Source organism: Sander vitreus, chromosome 12 (genome assembly GCF_031162955.1).
Source record: "Sander vitreus isolate 19-12246 chromosome 12, sanVit1, whole genome shotgun sequence".
Classification (NCBI taxonomy): Eukaryota; Metazoa; Chordata; class Actinopteri; order Perciformes; family Percidae; genus Sander; species Sander vitreus.
In genome coordinates, this window is record NC_135866.1 from 21,901,547 (window position 1) to 21,921,591 (window position 20,045).

Genomic DNA, 20,045 nt, shown 5'->3' on the forward strand with positions numbered 1-20,045 from the left:
CCAAACGGCCAACATACAATGTTAGCAATAGCAACCAGCCAGTGAACATTTAGCATTTAGAAGCTAAAGAGCAAGTAGTTTCCCTTTAGGAGTTAGCTTAGTGGAGCCAAAAAACAGAGCTAAAATGAGAGTAAATATTGCACTTACATTTGTCAGGTCACCATAAATGCAACTCCAAATGAATGCTAATGTTGCTCCATGTCGGCTCTAACCTTATGTGTAAAAAGGCTTCTGCTAGCTTACAGCTTCTTATACCAACTTAAAAAGTGAATACCAACTTAAAAAGTGAAGTCAGCTTGTTTCCACTGCCCCCAAGAGGCCTTAAGGTCAGTTAATGCAGGTTCATGTTTTTGGAAGAGTTCCTGATGAAATTGTGAATGTATTGTAAAGAAATAATAAGGTAAGTTGCTCACAAGTACAACGGAATGTCTGTCTGAGTAACAAAATCCTGAACAGCTAACATCGTTATGATAGGTGAGACATACGACTGTCATCTGTTTTTGATGTTAAAACAGCATGAAATGCCAAATGAGAGCTCAGGAATTTTCTGACCTCAATCAACTGCCAAAAACTTATGTTATTGGAAATATGGAGAACACAATAAGCCACAGGAGAACGTCTGATAGAGACTTGTGGTGAGCGTCTTCCATCTGGGGACATCCTGACACCAAACATAAGCTTGTAATCCAGTGTAATCACACTCAGTCCTCTGGGACTTTTTTTTACAAAACATGATTAACAGGACTTTTCCACTCCCGGTTTTGGTCTGTTTCTTGACATTTTGTGCAAAGAATGTTTTCAGTCTTGCATGTACGACAGGCTAGTCATCAACAAAGTTTTATGGAAAGAGCAACTCACTCCTGTTTCCACTGTAAACCTGCTTTTGATTAGATGGGCTTCTACACACTGACATGTAATGGCACTTCTCAAATGGCAATTAAACAATAATTAGTCTTGAGTGACGGCATCTCTTGAGGTTGTCATTTATTGAAATGATACAAGCGTTACTGGACCATAACTCTAGCACGTCATTCAATTTTAAGGCAGATATTACTTTAACATATTGCTTATTTAAAATCATAATAGGCACACAGCAAACGCAACAGGAAAAAGTACAGCAAGATCAACATGATTTTAAACAAGAAAAAGGGAATTCAAACAAATAGCAACGATACATCAAATCCATACTATACTTGAAACAGGAAGGAAGGAACAAAGCTCTCAGGAATGCTCTCATACTATAGATGTGTGAGTAATGCCTTCAATAAGTCAGTGGGACAGTATATGGACCACAGCACCACACAGAAATGTCTTAATAAATGGGGAGAAAACAAGCTTAAAACAAACTGCTTGCCATTTTGCCAGATCAAAAAAAGCTGTGAACTCAAGTGAGTAAAAGAGAATATTTTTTTGCGAGGTCTTATTACTGTAAACCTTACACTTGTAGCTGTGAAAGTTATGGTCCAGATCAGACATGCAAAGACAAAGACAGGTTTGGTTGTAGGAAATCCTAAAAGACAAAGATGGTTACTTGTCTTACATATTTCCATGTAAAAGAGGAAAAAGAGAAAAAACAGGAAATCTGTTTATTTGAAAGCCTCTGTATGCTCTGAATTTGATGGAAATCAAACTAAAAAAAGAAAAAAGAATGAACTGGTGTCAGTAACTGGGGTCCATTGTGAAATGTGTTATTTGGGAGCTTTCACAGTGTTGTGGTGCATAATGACCGATCACTCCCACTCCAACAACAAGGCTCTTCCACCACTATCCTCAATCCAAGTGATGTGTTATATATGAACATTTGGTACTTTGCAGCTACATAGAAGTTGACATTTACAGCTCACAAAGCATAAGCAGGGAACTTGAGGGGACATCTGTATTGATTATAATAAGTTATTTTGGGTAGAATTTGACAAGCAATGTACTGTAACCTACAAATTGGTTCATGTAATAGGCACTATGCTATTAACCTGATGCCTTAATGTACAGCAAAATTACTGCTGCAAATAAGCTAAATTCAAACCAGACATGTACTCGTATGACGTACTTGGCATGGTTATGTCAATTTAAAACACTATACTTCCTTAGGCAAGAGGCTATTTGTGTATGATCCTTTCATTCATGTTTTAAACAGAAAGTAGTGACAGATGATGTTTGAAAAGGAAGTGTGCAAACAGCAAAGTCCTTTCGACTGATGGAACTACTCCAAACAATAAACTCATCCAGTTCCCTTTCTTTCTCTCCGTTTCTGGTCCGTAGTCATTCCTATCAGGTTGGTGCTTTTTCTTTTGGTTCAGTTTCAGGGTATGGAACAGTATCCTCCACATGCCCTGCCACTGCCCTGCTCATGGTCCCCCAGACGGACCCTCTGACCCTGGTTTTCACTCTCCCAAAGCCCCGGCGTCTGGAGGATCTTCTCCACAAGCTCCTCAAAGGCACACTGGACGCCATCTTTGGTCTTTGCACTGGCCTCTGTACAAAGGAAAGAGGGTTACCAAGATTTATGAGATCAGCCAAACTGGTAGAACACTTTCCTAAATGTTAAGAAGAAGAAAAACCTACACGTCTGCTGTAAAATCCAAAACAGTTTTCTTTTTTACAATATAGGAAAACTAATAATAGAGATTTAAAAATATCCATGTGTTGACAAACAGGACATATAAAGTATGGAATGACTTCATTTAAGAAGCCAGAGACATCCAGTGGGATGAAGACATCCTCACAGCGGATTAAATCAACGACTTCTTGCCCAACCCTTTTCAAAACCCCTTAATTTAGCCGTTCTAAAATGGAAACTCCACAGAAATGTTAACGTAATTTCCCAGAGTGAGGCAGATTGTAGATGAGAATCAGGAACACGTGTAGACATGGATGCGATAAATGAAAGCCCGCTAGATTTTAATCATAATGCAGTTCTTCTGGAGTGGCCGCATCTTTCAGCGCGAGAGACTCCGAAATGCCAAAGCAGTATAAACAACGCAACAAACCCAAAGTAAAATGCATGATTTACTAAGTGATGTCTTGACTTGTTCCAACTACACAATTACAGTTCTGATCTTTAAGTACAGTATGGTAAGCTGCAATGGCTATACAGTAAGTTTACAAGTTATGGCTCTGTTAGTTTAAATGACCATGTCTGACCATGTCTGATTTTTACTCTAACACGGATACTTACCAATAAAAAGCATAGAGTGTTTCCTAGCAAATTTCAGCCCCTCGTTTCTGTCCACTTCATGGTCGTCCTGAAAACAAAATAGACATCCTATGTAATTTTCTCTACGTGGAATACACATGGTAAAGGATTAAACATCATGTTCCATGCAAGTAAAGCAACACCAATGGCTGGTAAACTTGTATTGTATGTGTCAAACTGGCAAGAGTGACAGACTCACCTGATCAATTTTGTTCCCAACCAGCATCTTCACAATGTCATTGCGTGTTGTGTAGGTTTCCAGTTCATTTAGCCAGTTGTCGAGCTTGGTAAAAGTCTCGCGCTTTGTGACGTCATATACTGTCAAAACCATGCAAACAAGAGAAAATGAGTTAGAGGAAATATTTGATACGAGTATAATAACATCTTTCTTTTAGTAATAACAATTTTAACAGGACACTGCTGTTATCTGACGGCTGTTGATTTGCAGTTTTTATCCAGTGACTTACATGATCATGTGTAAAGAAAGTGCTACAAAAAAGTGGAGAGTGGATTCATTTTTTTTTTTTTACTGGAAACTGAAAATTGTCTCTAGGTCAGGTGTTTTTTTTTTGTTTTTTTTGTTTGTTTTTTTAAAAAAGCATCACTGTTTACCAAGTATGACTCCCTGTGCACCGCGGTAGTAGCTGGGTGTCAGAGTGCGAAACCTTTCCTGTCCGGCTGTGTCCTAGAAAAGTAAAGACACTTAAAATGAATGAAAGCAAAAGACTCCATGACACCAAACTATTAAGGTACAGTAGCCAGCATCCACACTCATAGACTCTGACTTTGACATGTGTTCCTGATAAGTCTGCAAGGTCTGTGAATTTTTAACAGACTTTTTACTCAAGCCATTTTCTTAAGGAAATTATCCATAAAAAAAATGGTAGTAACCATTCAAAAATAACCACAAAAAAAAGAACACTGTAGAGCTAGCAACATCTAATTTACATAGTTGTGTGGTTTTATTTTCTATGTACATTTTATTGATTTGTTTTCATTCAATTAGACAGAACATTATAAAAAAATATGCAATTATTATATTTAAAAATAAAGAATGCTAGGTTGTGTTAAACTACATGCAATATGAGCCTTGTACCTGCCTCAGCCCATGTTACATATGAGTTCACAAAGTGCTGTCCTCTTCCTCATAAAGTATTTTGAGCCCTCTGGCATCCTCCAGCACATGCACATTTCTGCTAAGAAAACAAATAATAAAGTCTATGGGAGATTAGTGTTTTGGGCTAAGGTTATGGCCTCACTGTGTATGGTGTGTTTTCATTGGACATTAGGACTTTGTGCCTCATGAAAGGAAGTTAAATCAGTTTTTCTGTTTCTTTCCATGGTTATGGCTGTGCAATGTCGCCATCTTGTGGAGAAACCCTGTAGTGGCTTAATGACTTCAGTCTTACCCATATGGCGAGCTTTGCTTTGTTCCCATCTATTGCGACTGTCTTTACTTTGAAATCCACACCTGGTCAGCCATGAGAGAAAAAGAGGAAAGATAAAAGGCTTTACATTGCCTGTTTTGAGCAGTTTAGCAGTTTCCATACTTCTGTGTATATGTGTTTATGTACGTCTGTGTATGTGTGTAAGTTAAAACCTATTGTCGCTGACTGCTCTGGGTCAAAGGTATCTTCTGTAAACCTCAGGAGGAGACTGTTAGGAGGAATAAAGATAACATGGAAATAAGCAGGGCATAAAGTACAATAGGCTTTTGTGAGTTGACTACAAGCTACAAGGATTTTTCTCAGTTACAGGAAGAACACAACAGCTATACAGTTATAATGGTTACAATTAGGTAAGCAGCATAATCTCTTATCAGCAAACAAAATACCAGTGAAAAGTTTTACTGCTGCCTATGTAACGTTGACGTAATATGTCACCTAACTGTCAACAGTAAGTATTTGGCCCAAATTGGCAGAAAAAGGACAACAACACTACCAGCTAGCTGTAGCAACAGCTGCTGAACAGTAGGGAATAAACTTACATAACAAAAAGAATGTCAACATTCACAACAGGCTAGCTAACGTTAGGCTCGCTACAAACAGAGACAAACCTGGACTTTCCGACTCCACTTTCGCCAATTATCAACAGCTTCAAAGTCGTCAGCACGTCGTCATCCATATTACTATAGGAGCTAGTTTGACTTGCACTTGGTGACGCTTTTATATATGAATTTCACTAGTTTTTTAGGGCATCAGGCGGCTACTGTAGCAGCTCCAACAACAGATGACAGCCTGCTGGGCACGCAACTTCCGCCCAGCCTTGGACGCATGACGTCACGGAGGTTGACGCCTTTTACTGTCTATGGTTGACGCTACATCCGTGGGGTTAACGAGGTCTGAAAATATAATGAAATCAAATAGAAAATAAAAATTAATGTTACTTGTAGGTAAGTCATTGTTGTATTCTTGTAGACTGGTTGAGTAGTTTTGTACCTGAAGTTGTACTGCGTGTACATTAATATAATTAAATAAAGTTTTGTTTGAATTAAATTATATTTAATTTCATGAAAAATGTACAAAACAATTTACAAAATGTCAAAAGTGATACGACTGTTTAGAGGTAAAAGTATTGAGTCTTAAAGTGTTAAATGATCATGTTAGCATTCAAATTTTACAATAATAAAAAAACTGGATTTATACTTTATTTGTCAGGAGGATATATTCTGAATTTGTAAAAAAGTAAATTCTGCGACATATACTGCTTATACAGCTTTTTTATGTGTCTTCTATTTCGTCCACTGACTTTTAAATACTAAATTACTTCACAAAATGTGGTTTTGTCTTCATGGTTTGTACATATGTTTTAAACAAAGCCACATATTCTTTTGCTAATGTTGGCCAGTTACCCTGGAGCAGAAGTGGATGAGGGATTAGATGGAAGTCTAGTTAGAAAATGATTGTCAATTGGCAGGTAGAAAAAGTAAATAAAGATCCACATTATAACACCTCTTTGTTGTGTGCCTTTGCAACATCCATCAATCTTCAAGGGCCCAAAGGTTTAATGTTACCTCAGCCATGAGAAGGAATTACCTGGGGGTTAGGCAATTGAAAACCATTGACAGTAAGTATTGAAATGAAACTAGTGAGCCATACTACACCAACTGTTCTTCAATAGGCTCTTTGACTGAGTCTTTCCTCAAACATCATCTGCCTCTGTTCATTACAGAGTGGGCCAACCCTGTTATTATGCAAATCTCATCTCATGAAGGAGCTAAGAAGAGTCTGCAGCGCAATAAATACAGCTGGTTGTGAATACTCGAAGCCCTTTCTAATGTTGAAATTTCTGGGAAAAAGAGCAGCTCTTTTATATTTCCCCAAAATAGCTTAACAAATTCCAACCAGAAACCCAGATTTTAAGGGAGCACGTTTTCACAGCTATGGGCAGAATCCGCACAGATTGCGTAGAGAGACTACTACGCATCTGCTTTGAAATGATGGGTCATTTTATTGGATCTCATCCCTGGTGGTTCTTAATCATCCCCCTCATTCTCTCGGCAAGTCTGGGGAACGGATTTTTTCTTCTCGAGGACAGAATGTCAAACGATATTGAAGAGCAGTTCACACCTGTCGACGGACAAGCCAAGCTGGAGAGGAAATACATCCAAGAAACTTTTCCAGGAAATGATTCCATGTTTTCACGTTTACGACTGAGCACAGATGGGAATTATGCAACTCTCATAGCTACAAGTGACAAGAATATTCTGACTGTGGAGTCGCTCCAAGACATCCTAGACTTAGACTTTAAAGTTAGGAATATGGTACTGCAGTTTAACAACCAGTCATTTCAATATGTGGATGTTTGTGCTGAGGTGATGGGATCCTGCACCTCTAATTACATTTTAGATATTATTGAATACAGTGCCAACAATATAGACACAATCAATTTGACCTTTCCGTGGTATTACTCTAATTTTAGGAGTATTCCTTTATATTTAAGTCTGGGGAGTGTGAAATTGTACGAGGACAGTTCAGTAGTTGAAAGTGCTAAAGCCATACAGCTCCATTACTATTTAGATGAGGGCAACAAAACAAAGACTGACCTTTGGTTAGAAAGCTTTATTAATTTGGTCTCAAATATATCAACTTCTATTCAGGTAAACAAAACATTCCAGTGTTCTAAATTATCATCTTTTTGTTTTTTAATTAAGTGGCTTCTGTTAAATGTATTGATAATCTTTCTAGGTGTCATACTCCACTTCCATGTCAATGCAATGGGAATTTAAAAAATCACCAGCTTCCGTCATCTATTCATTCTCCATCACCTATGCCATTACCATCACATTTTCGATCGTATCATGTTGGAGGTTGGTAAAACATCTGCTGAACATGTTATGCAATGACTTTTGGATGTATTGCATTTTTTGATTTCTGATTTTCTTTTAGGTTGGATAATGTGAGGACAAAGGTGTGGGTGGCATCCTGTGGCGTGCTCTCCACAGGTCTGGCAGTCCTGAGCGGTTTTGGTGTGCTGTTGTTGCTGGATCAACCTTTTGTCATGACAGTTGCCTCCTGTCCTTTCATGATATTAGGTAGGTTCTTTTGAACATTCAGCTCCATAAAGTCCCACTGTCCAAGGCTGAATCAAAGTTAGAAAGTAGTCATAAAACAACATTACTTCCTGTTGATCTAAAAAAAACAAAAAAACAAGCATTAACATGACATGGTATTCTAATACATTGTTATGTCATATAATATTTGTATATGTATTGTCATAAGACATGTCCATGTTTCACACTCTTGACTTCTGACAATGTATATTTTCATTTCATGTCACATACTCATTGCTGGATAAAGCAGTTAGGGGGCCCCTGGCCAAACATTTTCTGTTGGGCATCTAAAGACCAAACGTAATAATGTGCACAGTGAGGGATTACACAGTCCCATTTCCCATTTTTAAAATATCTTTCTCTTCTGACTTTCAACCTAAAGGTATTGGACTGGATGATATGTTTATCATGATCTCTTGCTGGCAGAGGACCCGTGTTCTAGACAGTGTCCCCGCCCGGCTGGCCGACACCTACAAGGATGCTGCTGTCTCTATCTCCATCACCTCCCTGACCAACGCGCTTGCTATTTTACTGGGCTGCTGCTCGCCCTTTGGTTCAGTCCGCTCCTTCTGCCTGTACGCAGGGATTTCTATTTGCTTCTGCTATCTGTACAGCATCACCTTCCTGGGGGCGTGCATGGCTTTGAACGGACAGAGAGAAGCAGAGAACAAGCACTGGTTCACCTGTGCCAAGATCCCAGAAGACTTACCATCCAGGAATTCAAAAGTCCTTAGTATATGCTGTGTTGGGGGGAGCTACAATCGAATGACAGAGAAGGAGGGAACTGACCCAATGAGTTACATGTTTGAGCGCTTCTATGGCCCAATGCTGACCCACAAATTGATGAAAGCTTGTGTATTTGTCATTTATGCAGGCTATCTGGCTGTAGGCATCTATGGTTGTTTTATCTTAAAGGAAGGACTTGATATCAGGAATCTGGCTTTGGATGATTCCTATATCATCGATTACTACAACAATCAAAGGCAGCACTTCTCTGAATATAGCTGTAACGTGATGGTAGCAGTGAAGCAGCCCTTCCCATACTGGGATGAGGATGAACAAAGGCCTCTGCTCTCGTGCATTTCAAATTTTGAGAGTTTGAACTTTGTCAATGGCACTTTAGCTTGGTTTCTTTCCTTTCTACAATATGCAAACGCATCCAATCTCGATATAAGTTCTCAAGAGGCTTTCCAAATATATCTGCGACATTTCTTAGAACTCAAGTCCATGTTCAAACAAGACATCAACTTCACTGTAGACAATAAGATTCAGGCCTCTCGCTTTTTTATTCAGACGCTCAACAAAGTCCCAACAAAGGACATGATGATTGGACTCAGGAAAACAGCAGAGGAATGTCCAGTAGAGCTACTGGTGTACCACCCTGCTTTCATCTACTTTGACCAGTACACTGTCATTATGGACAACACCATTCAAACCATCCTGGTGGCTGTGATCGTGATGCTGGTCGTCTCACTCATCCTGATACCCAATCCTCTTTGTTCCCTGTGGGTGGCCTTTGCAATTTGTTCAGTCATTGTTGGTGTGACAGGGTTCATGGCGCTGTGGGGTGTAAACCTGGACTCCATCTCTATGATCAACCTGCTCATGTGCATTGGTTTTTCTGTAGACTTCTCAGCACATATTTCTTACTCTTTTGTCTCCAGCTCCCAGAGTGATGTGAATAAGAAATCTATGAATGCATTGGCCCATCTAGGCTATCCGATACTGCAAGGAGCACTGTCAACTATTTTAGGAGTGGCGGTGCTGTCCATGTCTGGGAGTTACATCTTTAGGACATTCTTTAAGATTGTGTTTCTTGTGATTACATTTGGGCTGCTCCACGGCTTAGTGTTCATTCCAGTGTTTCTGACTCTGTTTGGTTCCTGTGGGAAGTGGTGTTAAAGTAGGGTTGTCCAGTTTATAAATGACATTTCAAAGGCAAACTGACATTTGAATTCTTCACACTTTTTGTGTAAAGAAATATAATTTACAATGATACTGCAGCTATTTTTCAGAAGATAAAATAATTTTTTGGACATATTTGTGGAAAAGCCAACCTGTTATCTCTGCTACATCGGTGTAACCATAACCTAACCTAAGCCCTAACTTCAACAGCAGAGGGGAGGCCCTACAGAAAACACCATTCTAATGGGAGGGGAACAGAGTTCTCATGACAGCTGTGACTGATGTGTAAGCCTGTGCTGGTTATGTAAAAAAAGAAGAATAGTCCTGGTTATGTACCGTCTGCCATCTGTCCCATTACAACATAAAAAAATTGGGAGGCTCGTTGTGCTACTGCCTTATTGCCTTTCACTTAGTCTATATCATGGATGTATTAAGAGAGGTCTATATCCTTGACGTTCCACTTCCGGGATTACTCCATTGCCGTTGCCTTGGGCTTCCTTTGTGTTGGCATTTTAAACTCCGGTCGATATATGAGGACTATGGTCAACCTTTTCTCAGATCTCTGCAGGGTAAATCCAGACAGCTAGCTAGACTATCTGTCCAATTTGAGTTTTCTGTTGCATGACTTAAACAACTTTTAAATGTACAAATGTTCCACCAAAACAAGTTCCTTCCGAGCCTATTTTGCAGCGGCACGATTGTGATTGGTTTAAAGAAATGCCAATAAATGTATTATGTTTTGACGTGTCTGAAAGTGTAAACCTTGTGGACTTTGTAACTAAGGTATGTGCATTTTAAGTTTTGTAAAAAATAAATTTTAAGTACACAAGATTTTATTTAGGTGTCATTTTATTTATCTCAACTGCAGTAACATTCATTAACCATTGCGATCACATTGAGAGATTTTGTCAACAGCAGAGAGCCATTCAATGTCTCAGCATAAAAGCATTACATCTATATACAATGTTACATCCCAATCATATATACAGCTAAACATGGATAAAAGGTCAATAAACTAAATAGTGTCTCAAACTGAAGCCAAGAAAACAAAATGAAAAGGGACACACTGAAAATACATATGCTGGTGGTAATCTTGATACGAGCTACAGTTTAAATGAAATGCTCAAAAAGCTAAAATACGGATTACATACACTGCTGCTGCTGTAACTATTCACAAATTGGGACATTCACCATTTTAACAGAGGCATAAGTCTGCAAGTTTCTAACCACAATCTGTGTTGAAGAAATGTCATATACTCAAGGACGTCACTTTAAAATTAGACTAGTTACAGCTTAAACTTCCTTTATACACAGAGCAGTGTCAGTAAGCACTGAACATTGGAATCTTTCTTCCACTGCACTGTGCAAAACGTGTTCAAACAGAAAGGTATAGAGCACTAGATGTGAAAAAATTACTCTTTGATGTAACGACAAAGGAGACGGCAATGGACAATAACCGATAACTGGTCTTGTTTGTCTGAATAATCTAAAGATTGAGTCTTTTGCATTTCAACTCATTTGCATTTACAAGAAACACTGATATTTTTCCTAAAGCATTTTGGAAGCTGAACTCAGACTATTTTAAATAACTTAACTTAGCTTTAAAATCCTAAGGATCTCAATAGTCTATCACTACATAACACAGTGTGTATTTGTTGCATGCTATTTGAGGCAAAGCAGCAATTGTCTGTACACACAGCATAAATGAAATAAATGAAAAGAGCACAAGTGCATTTTCAATGAATACACTTACCCAAAGTGCTGAGACATTATAGTTTAACTTTATACACTCCCTCCTTTCAAAAAGAAAAGAAAAATACACTTACAGTGCATTCCCCAAAAGGCCACCTTTAAAAATAAGTAACAGGGACATATGCAGAGGGGGTCAGGAGAATGTATATACATGAGCTTCCAATCATCCAAGATACAAAGAATCAGATGGAAAGACAAAGTGCAGCACCCCATTGCGACACTTCTTTGTGCCAAATTGAGAGGCTCACAAGATAGAAGTCGAGTGTGTAGCCTGACCTTGAAGATATACAAGACAAATAACAGATACGAACCCTGGAACACAATCGACAAATAGGAGTTGAGATTGACTTAAAGTCTAGGTACATAATTACATTCATGTATTATTTCCTCCCACCAATGGATAAAGTGACCTGAGCAACATCATTTAAATTAGGCATTTAACCTGTTAACCTTTGTCACATACAGTGAGCCTGTGCAACATACAGAGGTAAGCAGTTACCTCTGAACACAGGAAAGTCACTACTTATCTGGGAATATTGATGGGATTACACAAAGGGGACAGAGTGAAGATATGACATACTCCCACATGAGCGCTTGTCAAGAGACTTTGTGAACACAGGCTATCACTTCATACTCCTCTGATTCACTGACATGAACTGAGTCCATCCCTCCTTCCATGACCCCTGAGCTCTTCAAATCTGCCCCTCCCCCCATTGCTAACCCCCGATTGTTGCAGTCCCTTCTAGTTTCAACTGGCCTCCAGGGCCTTGCCCTCCAGGACCAGCTTGATCTCTTTGGCATCCAGTGTCTCATACATGAGCAGAGCATCTGCCAGGTTTTTGTGCTCTTTGGAATGAGTCTTCAGCAGGACTTTGGCACGCTCATAAGAGTCCTGGTGAAAGCAAGAGAAAAGATGGTAAGAAAAAAGGTTTTACAAGAGCTGGTTGAATTGCTGAATTGTTTTTTTTTTTGTTCAGCCATCCTAAAAATAAAATAAAAATAAAAAAACATCACACAGACCTTCAGTAACACCCTGACTTCATGCTCCACTGCTGCTTGTGTCTCTGGGCTCTGGGCTGTCATGTCAGTATAGGTCATCACACCCAACTTGGAGACAGGAAGGGGAAATATATACATAAATGTGCATACAATTATAGCAAAAAATGTAGACTGCGATGCATGTGCAGTGCAAATACTATGATCAGCCTTCCCTTTGTAAGTCCCATAAATTAGCCTACCTTTTCACACATTCCAAATTTGGTCACCATCATCTTAGCGATCTTTGTGGCACTATCAAAGTCGCTTGATGCACCTGGAGAGGAAGAAATGACATGTTGCCTTTACACATTCTAGCCTGCCAACCACCTTTCTACGTAGAAGAGAATCAAGATCTTACTACATTCTACATTTTATGTTAAAACATTTTTAGGAACTCCTTTTTACCAGTTGTGATGTACTCATGGCCAAATATAATCTCCTCTGCTACACGGCCGCCCATACTGACGTCCATCTGGGCCAGCAGCTGAGAGCGAGTCTCACTCCAGCGATCGTTCTCTGGAAGCATGGATACCTGACAAGAGACATTGGAGAGGATGGAAAAAGGGGAATGAAAAATGAAGGGGATAAGAGGTAAACAAATGGAATGTCTGTCTGCAGACTCGGTGTCAAATTATAATATGCAGAGTTTAGCCATTTAGTTTACAAGCTCTATGTTTCCTTACATGTCCCAGACTGGGGCCTCTGGGCATGATAGTAGCCTTGTTAATCGGCATGGCATCTTTGGTATAGTAAGCTACTATTGCATGGCCAGATTCATGGTACGCTGTGATGGTCTTGTTCTTCTCATCTATTTCTGCACTCCTTCTCTCAGGGCCTTGAAGATAAAAGAAAGTATGAATGAATTTATTTTATTGCCACATTCTCGACATGACTTTGCGAGTGATCCTAATCACTATTAGTAAGCTTTTGCCGTGTTCGATGAAAACACACAGACAATCAGGATAACTTAGCAGTAATATTAATCACATTATAACAAACTAAAAAAGCTTCCTCATTACTCACCCATGAGGATTTTGTCTTTAGCAAACTCCAGCTCTTTCAGGGTGACCATGTCTTTACCATCGACTGCTGCCTTCAGGGCAGCCTGGTTGACCAGATTTTCCAGGTCAGCGCCAGAGAAGCCCACTGTGCCCCGGGCAATAATATTGGCCTCAATAGCTGCAGAGATAACACGCGACATCAACAAAGATCACACCGATTATCTAAATCAGTCTAGGCCTCAGATGGGGCAAGTAAATGACAAACATTTAGCTTATGATGTCATCTTAAAAAAAAATAACAGTGCTCTGTGCTGCGCCAGTGTGTTCAGTGCTTGATGACCACCAAACCAAGGCATTTAAACAACTGTAGGTTCTGTCTTACGGTGCATTCAGACAAAAAAAAAAAAAAAGCGATCCGGCGATTTGCCACAGGGTTGTGAGGCGGGGGGAGTGTCAATGAAACTGCCCATTTGTGACGTCCTATTGTGATCTTTAACCCCCCCAATGTAGCACAAGAAGACTTTATATTTCACAATTGCTGTTTTCAGTCAGATCGTTTAATAAATCACGACGTCTCCGACCGCACTTGAAGGCAGCTTTAATTCACAGGAGGGAGAGAAAGAAAAGAGACGAGCGAGACATAGTGAGTGATTTGTTGTTGCAGGAAACATTCAGCTATTATACAAACTCCCGGGCAGTTCAGTGCTTGCGTGTTTTTTTTTTGTTGTTGTTGTTTTTTTACACCTTTATAGTGTTTTAAAACTTTCTTGTGGCAGTGATAAAGGCAGCGATGTTTCCCGTTTACTGTACGGGATTTCTCACACTGCCTCACAACATAGCTCAAAACACCATTTGACGGTCGACGCAAGCTGTCTGCCTTACAGTGGTTAAAAATATTATATACCATAACAAAACCTTTTAGCAAAAACATTGTTATAATTATTTTAGGATTAGCAGATGGTGATCGCACACCTGGATCTATTTTAATCTTCTTCAGATACCAGTTGAGGATCTCTGTGCGCCCTTTCACATCTGGTTTGGGGACAGTCACCTGCATGTCAAAACGTCCTGGGCGGATCAGGGCACTTAAAAAAAAACAAAACAAGAACAGCAGGTTAGTAAAATACTGATGCTGTGTCAGCATACAATCTGGGTCACGACATCAATAACAGTCTCAGGGTTGCAGTCTATTCTTAGTTTTTGACAAGAAAAGCTGTGTCTCTGAGGGTTGTAAACCTTGACATGAATGTGCATTGTAAGCGCTGATATTTTCCCAGGCTATAGCAAGAGACACAGAGATAAACATACTTATCCAAAGCCTCTGGGAAGTTGGTTGCTCCAATGATGATCACACCTTCGTTAGGTTTAAACCTACAAAATAATATCACAGGGTACATGCAAGTCAGCGTCTGCAATGCAGCAGCTCTACTCTTGCTTTCTGTTGTATTCTCTCACCACAGCAATCTTTCTTACATTCTAATTCATATTTTGAGCCACAATGCAGTACTTTGCGTATTCTTGTGTCAACCAACACTGAACTGTACTGTATGCACAGTTAACATGATTAAAGACTGTTGACCATGCTGCAAATCAGTCAGTAGGACAGTTTGAAGGCAACCCCAACGTATTGCCAAATTTGCTTTAATCTGAATTACGACAACTCCTAAACTGTAAAATATGCAACAGATAATTTGAGAGAATACCCATCCATCTCAGCAAGTAGTTGGTTAATAGTCTGTCTGGAGTAAGGGTGCATGGGAGACTCGATCCTTTTCCCACCCACGCTGTCCAGTTCATCAATGAAGACCACACAGGGAGCATTGGCTTTAGCCTCCTCTAGAAATAAGCAGTACAACAAATATAAAAAATAAACATATGTACCACAATGTAAAGCACAACAATTATAATATTTTTGCTGCAATCATGCAATATCAGGAGAAGTGAACTCTACACTCTCAAGAAGTTTCTAAGGAAGGCAAAGGGAAAAGGAAAAAGAAATCCCACTGAAAAGGTTCCTGATGCGGCTGGCTCCCACTCCAACAAACATCTCATCAAATTCGGACCCGGAGGCGTAGTAGAATGGCACATCTGCCTCTCCTGCCACAGCTCTGGCCAGTAGAGTCTTTCCGGTCCCTGGAGGGCCAACCAGTAAAACACCTAAAGTAAAGAGATGAGGAGGAAGAACGAGAGAGAGACACAAAAACAGATCTCTGAATGTAGTTGTGCAACTACCATCTCTGCTGAAAAGTCATCATACTCTAACATAAGTGCAGAATTTATAAAAATCGCATAATGCACATCTTAAAATGCACTGTGAAAGACAGCCCTACCTTTTGGCAGCTTTCCTCCCAATACTGTGAACTTCTTTGGGTTTTTCAGGAACTCCACGACTTCCTGCAGTTCGTTCTTAGCTTCTTCTATCCCTTTGACATGCTCAAATGTCACGTTTTTCATCTGCACAGGGTCCACTGCAGAGTCCAAGCCTGATGTGGTTCGGAACCGTACTATCAAAAATGGTTAGATTAAAGTTCGAAATCACACTGCATGACACACAAACACAAACACACACACACACACACACACACACACACACACACACACACACACACACACACACACACACACACACACACACACACACACACACACACACACACACACACACACACACACACACACACACACACACACACCCCTTCAATACTGCAGGTTAGAATTTGCCTGTAAAGAGCAGAAAATGGCTCAGTTATACCAAGCTTAGTTATTTTCTTTGGTAGGTTAATACATGTTCAATATTTTATGTGCATATATTTAGTTAAGCAGGCAAATGCTGTACTTTATTATTAACATTTTAACATATTAAAATGTTAACATATTGGAGGTGATTTCATGTATGACATGCAGCATGCATGAAAGCAGCTTTAGAGTAGAAAAGGAGCCTTTACCCGATATGAAGGGGGTCTTGGCGATACCATAGAGTCCAACCAGAAACAGCACCAGCAGGATTAGACGACTCCTCCGGAGAGTGTCTGAACAGTTGAAGCAGGAAAACTATACATCAGTACTGTTTAATGCTTAATAATGGAATACCGGTTGTGTGATTCAATTTGAGCTCGTTTGTAGCGTTGCCTTGTGTGTGTTGTGTCAAGACTTGGGCTTTCAGGAAACCCTCAGCGAAGCCCCTCTGGTAAGAATACTGTTGTCCATCAGCTATGCTCTTCATCTTCATCAGGCTGTCTAGACTTTCAACTTCAACCCTCTTGTCACGTGTCAGGAAATCCTGCAGTACAAGGTAAGATTGGTCAGCGATATTCTGATAGGATGAAATTAAGTCTGTATGCTTTTAAATATATCTTATATACTGTTCAATCTTGTGTGGACTGCACGTGACATCTAAAAGTTAATAAGAGGGGCCCGAGTGGTGAGGACTTATGGGAAACATCTTGGTATGACACTATGATAACGTACGACATGGGACCTAATATTCTCCAGGTGTAATTATGTTTTCTACCCATGTGCAGTGATTCCTTCCGAGGGAACACAACAAATTTAACTGGTATATTGGATTGTATGAGTTCGACAATCGACTAGCGTGGACTTGACCGGAAAACAGGAAATAAACAGAGGTATGTGCACTGGCTAGATTAACACAACTTTTATGCCTTTCTGTCACATCTACTGCAGTCAGATTCACTGTGTTCCCTCGGAAGGAAGCACTGCACATGGGTAGGCACTTGTAATGACATTTCGAGCATGTTTAGAGACTTAAAACACGTTTAAAACTTGCCCTGTTTAAGCCTGTTGGGTGCTAATGCTAGCAGGGGGATAACACGGTGTAGGCAGCACCGATTGTTTTCGTTGTTTTTGCTACTGCCAGCACTCCAAATTTCCAAACAACAGAGCTACGAGTTGAAATTGACCGGAATTCTCCTTTAAGCATGTTAACATCTCAAAGTACTTACCTTCATAAAAGATGGTGTGAATCCTTCAGACTCCAGGGGGCGGTTGGGGGACGACTGCAGTCGTCTGGTTTTGCTCTTTAAAGTTTTAAAGCCTCTGCTTGGGACCCACACTTGAAATATACAGTAAGCAAATGCTGTTTAAACAGATTAAAAAGCTAACCATGTTTACACAGCATATAACTTTACTAGATTCACATAAGCATTATACCGTAAATATACACATTGTTACATTCACAATGTACATGTAAAAATAGGACACCATAGATAATATTGACAATTATGTGGAATATTTGTTATTCTCTACGTAACGCTATTTATATTGTTGTCAAATAGCATACAAACCAACTCCAGTTATTCAATAGTAACTACACTTCATTGAATGCAAAGCTTTGGTTTAGTAATAAACTATTACATAAATCCATAGTTACCTGGCCAGTGTTGTAGCTCTGTGCAGACAGACTGAAGAGGTGAAGGGTGCTGTCTGGAATAAGACATGGGCATTGCACCACATGAGAAGCCTGGAAACAGAGGACAAGGTTTATTATTGAGATAGTTTTAAGAAAAAGTGGTAGCAGAGGCCCTATTTGCTTGTTAAAACGGTCAACTAGTGACTAAGCTAATCAAAAAGATGGGATTCATCAGAATATCAGGATGGATGCTTACCACCTCCACTAACTAGAATCTCTGCAATTCTATGCAGTCAAATGAAACTTGAAAAATGAAACAAATGTTTTAACTTCTTGCAGATTGTGAGGTCCTGACATGTTGTATTCATTCAAGAGTGATGACGAGGAGTCAGGCACGGGAACTAGCCACCGGCACTCCTATTTAAGTGGTTCAAGGTACAGTATGGGAGGCCTGTTTATAACAAAGATGTACATTCTCACCATGCTTATTGAAGAAAAAGGAGTGTGTAGAAAGATGTGAGGCGTGCCAGGCTGTCTGTCCACCCAATGGAAGTGGCGTCTCCTGTGGACTCAAGTGTGGTAACACACTGTTCACCAGCTCGTCCAGCTGCTGTGCTCCCAGGTCTGATAATCCAAGCTCACGCATGTTCCACATGGGCTGCACAAACATAAATGATATCATTTTGCGTATGACATTTGATTTATATTCCTAACAAAGTTATTCTGAAAACGTTTTTTTTGTTAAACAAGTGGACTTAGGAGAATGAAATCAACTAAGCCCAGCATCACACGGTCTCTGAATTGAAACAGCAATTACAGATTATGGCCTACTAATGTACCTCTGTGCGGTGTAGTTCTGAGCCTGAGGCATGCTCCTTGTGTTTTCTTGATTTGCAGGTGGCACTGCTGCCTCCCACTGAGCTTTTCATAGAGTGAAGGACATTGATGAGGTGGCTAAGAGGTAAAGTCACCTGTGATCACATGTAAGCAAACAGTGAGTGAATGATTGTTTTGAAAATGTAAGATTTTTCATGTATATATTTCATATATGTTACAATTAACATTACTATCACAAACCCTATTTGTTAGGTAACGTTAGCCCTTAGCCATATAGAGACTGTTGGTAGTCACAGGTAAAGTACATCAGCGAGCTGAAAAGTATTCGCATACAAGTGATTATCGCGAATCAGTAGAAAAGTTGGATGAACTGCAGATTTAATAGCAAATGCAAATCACCAGTAATTAGCTAGTCAAATATATCGTTTATTGACGCCGTTTCCCACCTGGCAGCTAAGGACACACTGAACGCTCATCAGAACAGGAACGTTAGCTGAAACTTCTCTCAGAGGTCCACACAGTCTTTATTTCTATTTATTTATCGTTACGGGTAAATATAACAACATTGACACAATGTCAACTGACTTCAATGTAAATTCCTTTCAAATCATCAAACGATAACGAAAGGTCAACAACAGTCTGGCTGACAAGCTAAGGTTAACTTGGCTGGCTAGCTAGCTAGCTCGCTAGCAGGCTTAACTCAATTAGATAGAACTCAAACAACAACAATGCTAATGTTAGCTTGGCCTAGCTAATGTTTCCTGCTTTCTTACCTGTGGTTGGACAGTCATTGACAAAGAAAACATTTTTAATTCTAACTGGTACACAACGGCAGTTAAGCTACACGAGTTATACCACTGCCCCTTAGAGTTAAAGGTCCGTATTTCTTTCACTTCATCTTTCTGTAGCAGACATAGCAAGTCAAACTGCGAAGTTCAGCGGCAGTCCACACCGGATATGACGTCTCCGTCATAAGTCTTTTTTCTGGCCTATCTTCAGTTTATCTAACTTTAGCTTCTAGTCCAGTCATTTTATGAGAAAAGGTAGGACAAATTGCAACAGAAGCAAACTCAACTGATTTCGTATCCTCAATATGTCCTGAGTAAGGAAAAAAAAGCTCAGAAGAATCCCATTAGGAGGAAGTTTTGAAAAAGACCAAAATATACCCTATTCATACGCCTATTCATTATTTTTCTCACGTGAATAGGGTAAACATTTTAACCTTTAGATATCACCATGAAAATTATTGAGTTGATTACTTACATCAAGACAAACAAAAAATGTATTAAAAGTTTTTTGAAATAGGTTGTTAACATGGGCAAACGGGGTATAATCTAATTACGTATGTGCTAGTTTGCATAAATACCACAACAGATCTAAACATTGGGTATAGCCAGT

General features: G+C 39.6%; 3 protein-coding genes across 4 annotated transcripts; 1 reads left to right on the forward strand and 2 right to left on the reverse strand.

Moving 5' to 3' along the window:
• Positions 1-967: 967 nt before the first annotated feature.
• On the reverse strand, positions 968-5,454 carry LOC144526874 (ras-related protein Rab-18-B-like). Its single transcript, XM_078264587.1, has 7 exons — positions 5,250-5,454; positions 4,794-4,849; positions 4,603-4,664; positions 3,806-3,878; positions 3,393-3,511; positions 3,176-3,242; positions 968-2,472 (listed from the first exon to the last, which is right to left on the reverse strand). Exons 1-7 carry the CDS (start codon positions 5,315-5,317, stop codon positions 2,300-2,302), a joined length of 618 nt encoding a protein of 205 aa, XP_078120713.1. The 5' UTR covers positions 5,318-5,454; the 3' UTR covers positions 968-2,299.
• A 1,121-nt stretch (positions 5,455-6,575) lies between these two features.
• On the forward strand, positions 6,576-9,647 carry ptchd3b (patched domain containing 3b). The gene is made up of 4 exons (XM_078265189.1): positions 6,576-7,292; positions 7,381-7,502; positions 7,582-7,727; positions 8,128-9,647. The coding sequence occupies exons 1-4, from the start codon at positions 6,576-6,578 to the stop codon at positions 9,645-9,647; spliced, it is 2,505 nt and encodes an 834-aa protein (XP_078121315.1).
• Positions 9,648-10,481: 834 nt separating this feature from the next.
• Positions 10,482-19,616, reverse strand: yme1l1b (YME1-like 1b). 2 transcript variants are annotated; one of them, XM_078264589.1, is made up of 18 exons: positions 19,421-19,616; positions 18,650-18,781; positions 18,291-18,468; positions 17,832-17,921; positions 17,404-17,513; positions 16,571-16,721; positions 16,387-16,470; positions 15,772-15,924; positions 15,446-15,598; positions 15,145-15,277; positions 14,750-14,812; positions 14,414-14,526; positions 13,464-13,619; positions 13,124-13,275; positions 12,846-12,972; positions 12,641-12,714; positions 12,423-12,509; positions 10,482-12,294 (listed from the first exon to the last, which is right to left on the reverse strand). In XM_078264589.1, the coding sequence occupies exons 1-18, from the start codon at positions 19,451-19,453 to the stop codon at positions 12,151-12,153; spliced, it is 2,133 nt and encodes a 710-aa protein (XP_078120715.1). In that variant the 5' UTR covers positions 19,454-19,616; the 3' UTR covers positions 10,482-12,150. The 2 variants fall into 2 exon arrangements, with proteins under 2 accessions (XP_078120715.1, XP_078120714.1); XM_078264588.1 differs by having other exon boundaries at positions 15,772-15,945.
• Between the last annotated feature and the right edge of the window lie 429 nt (positions 19,617-20,045).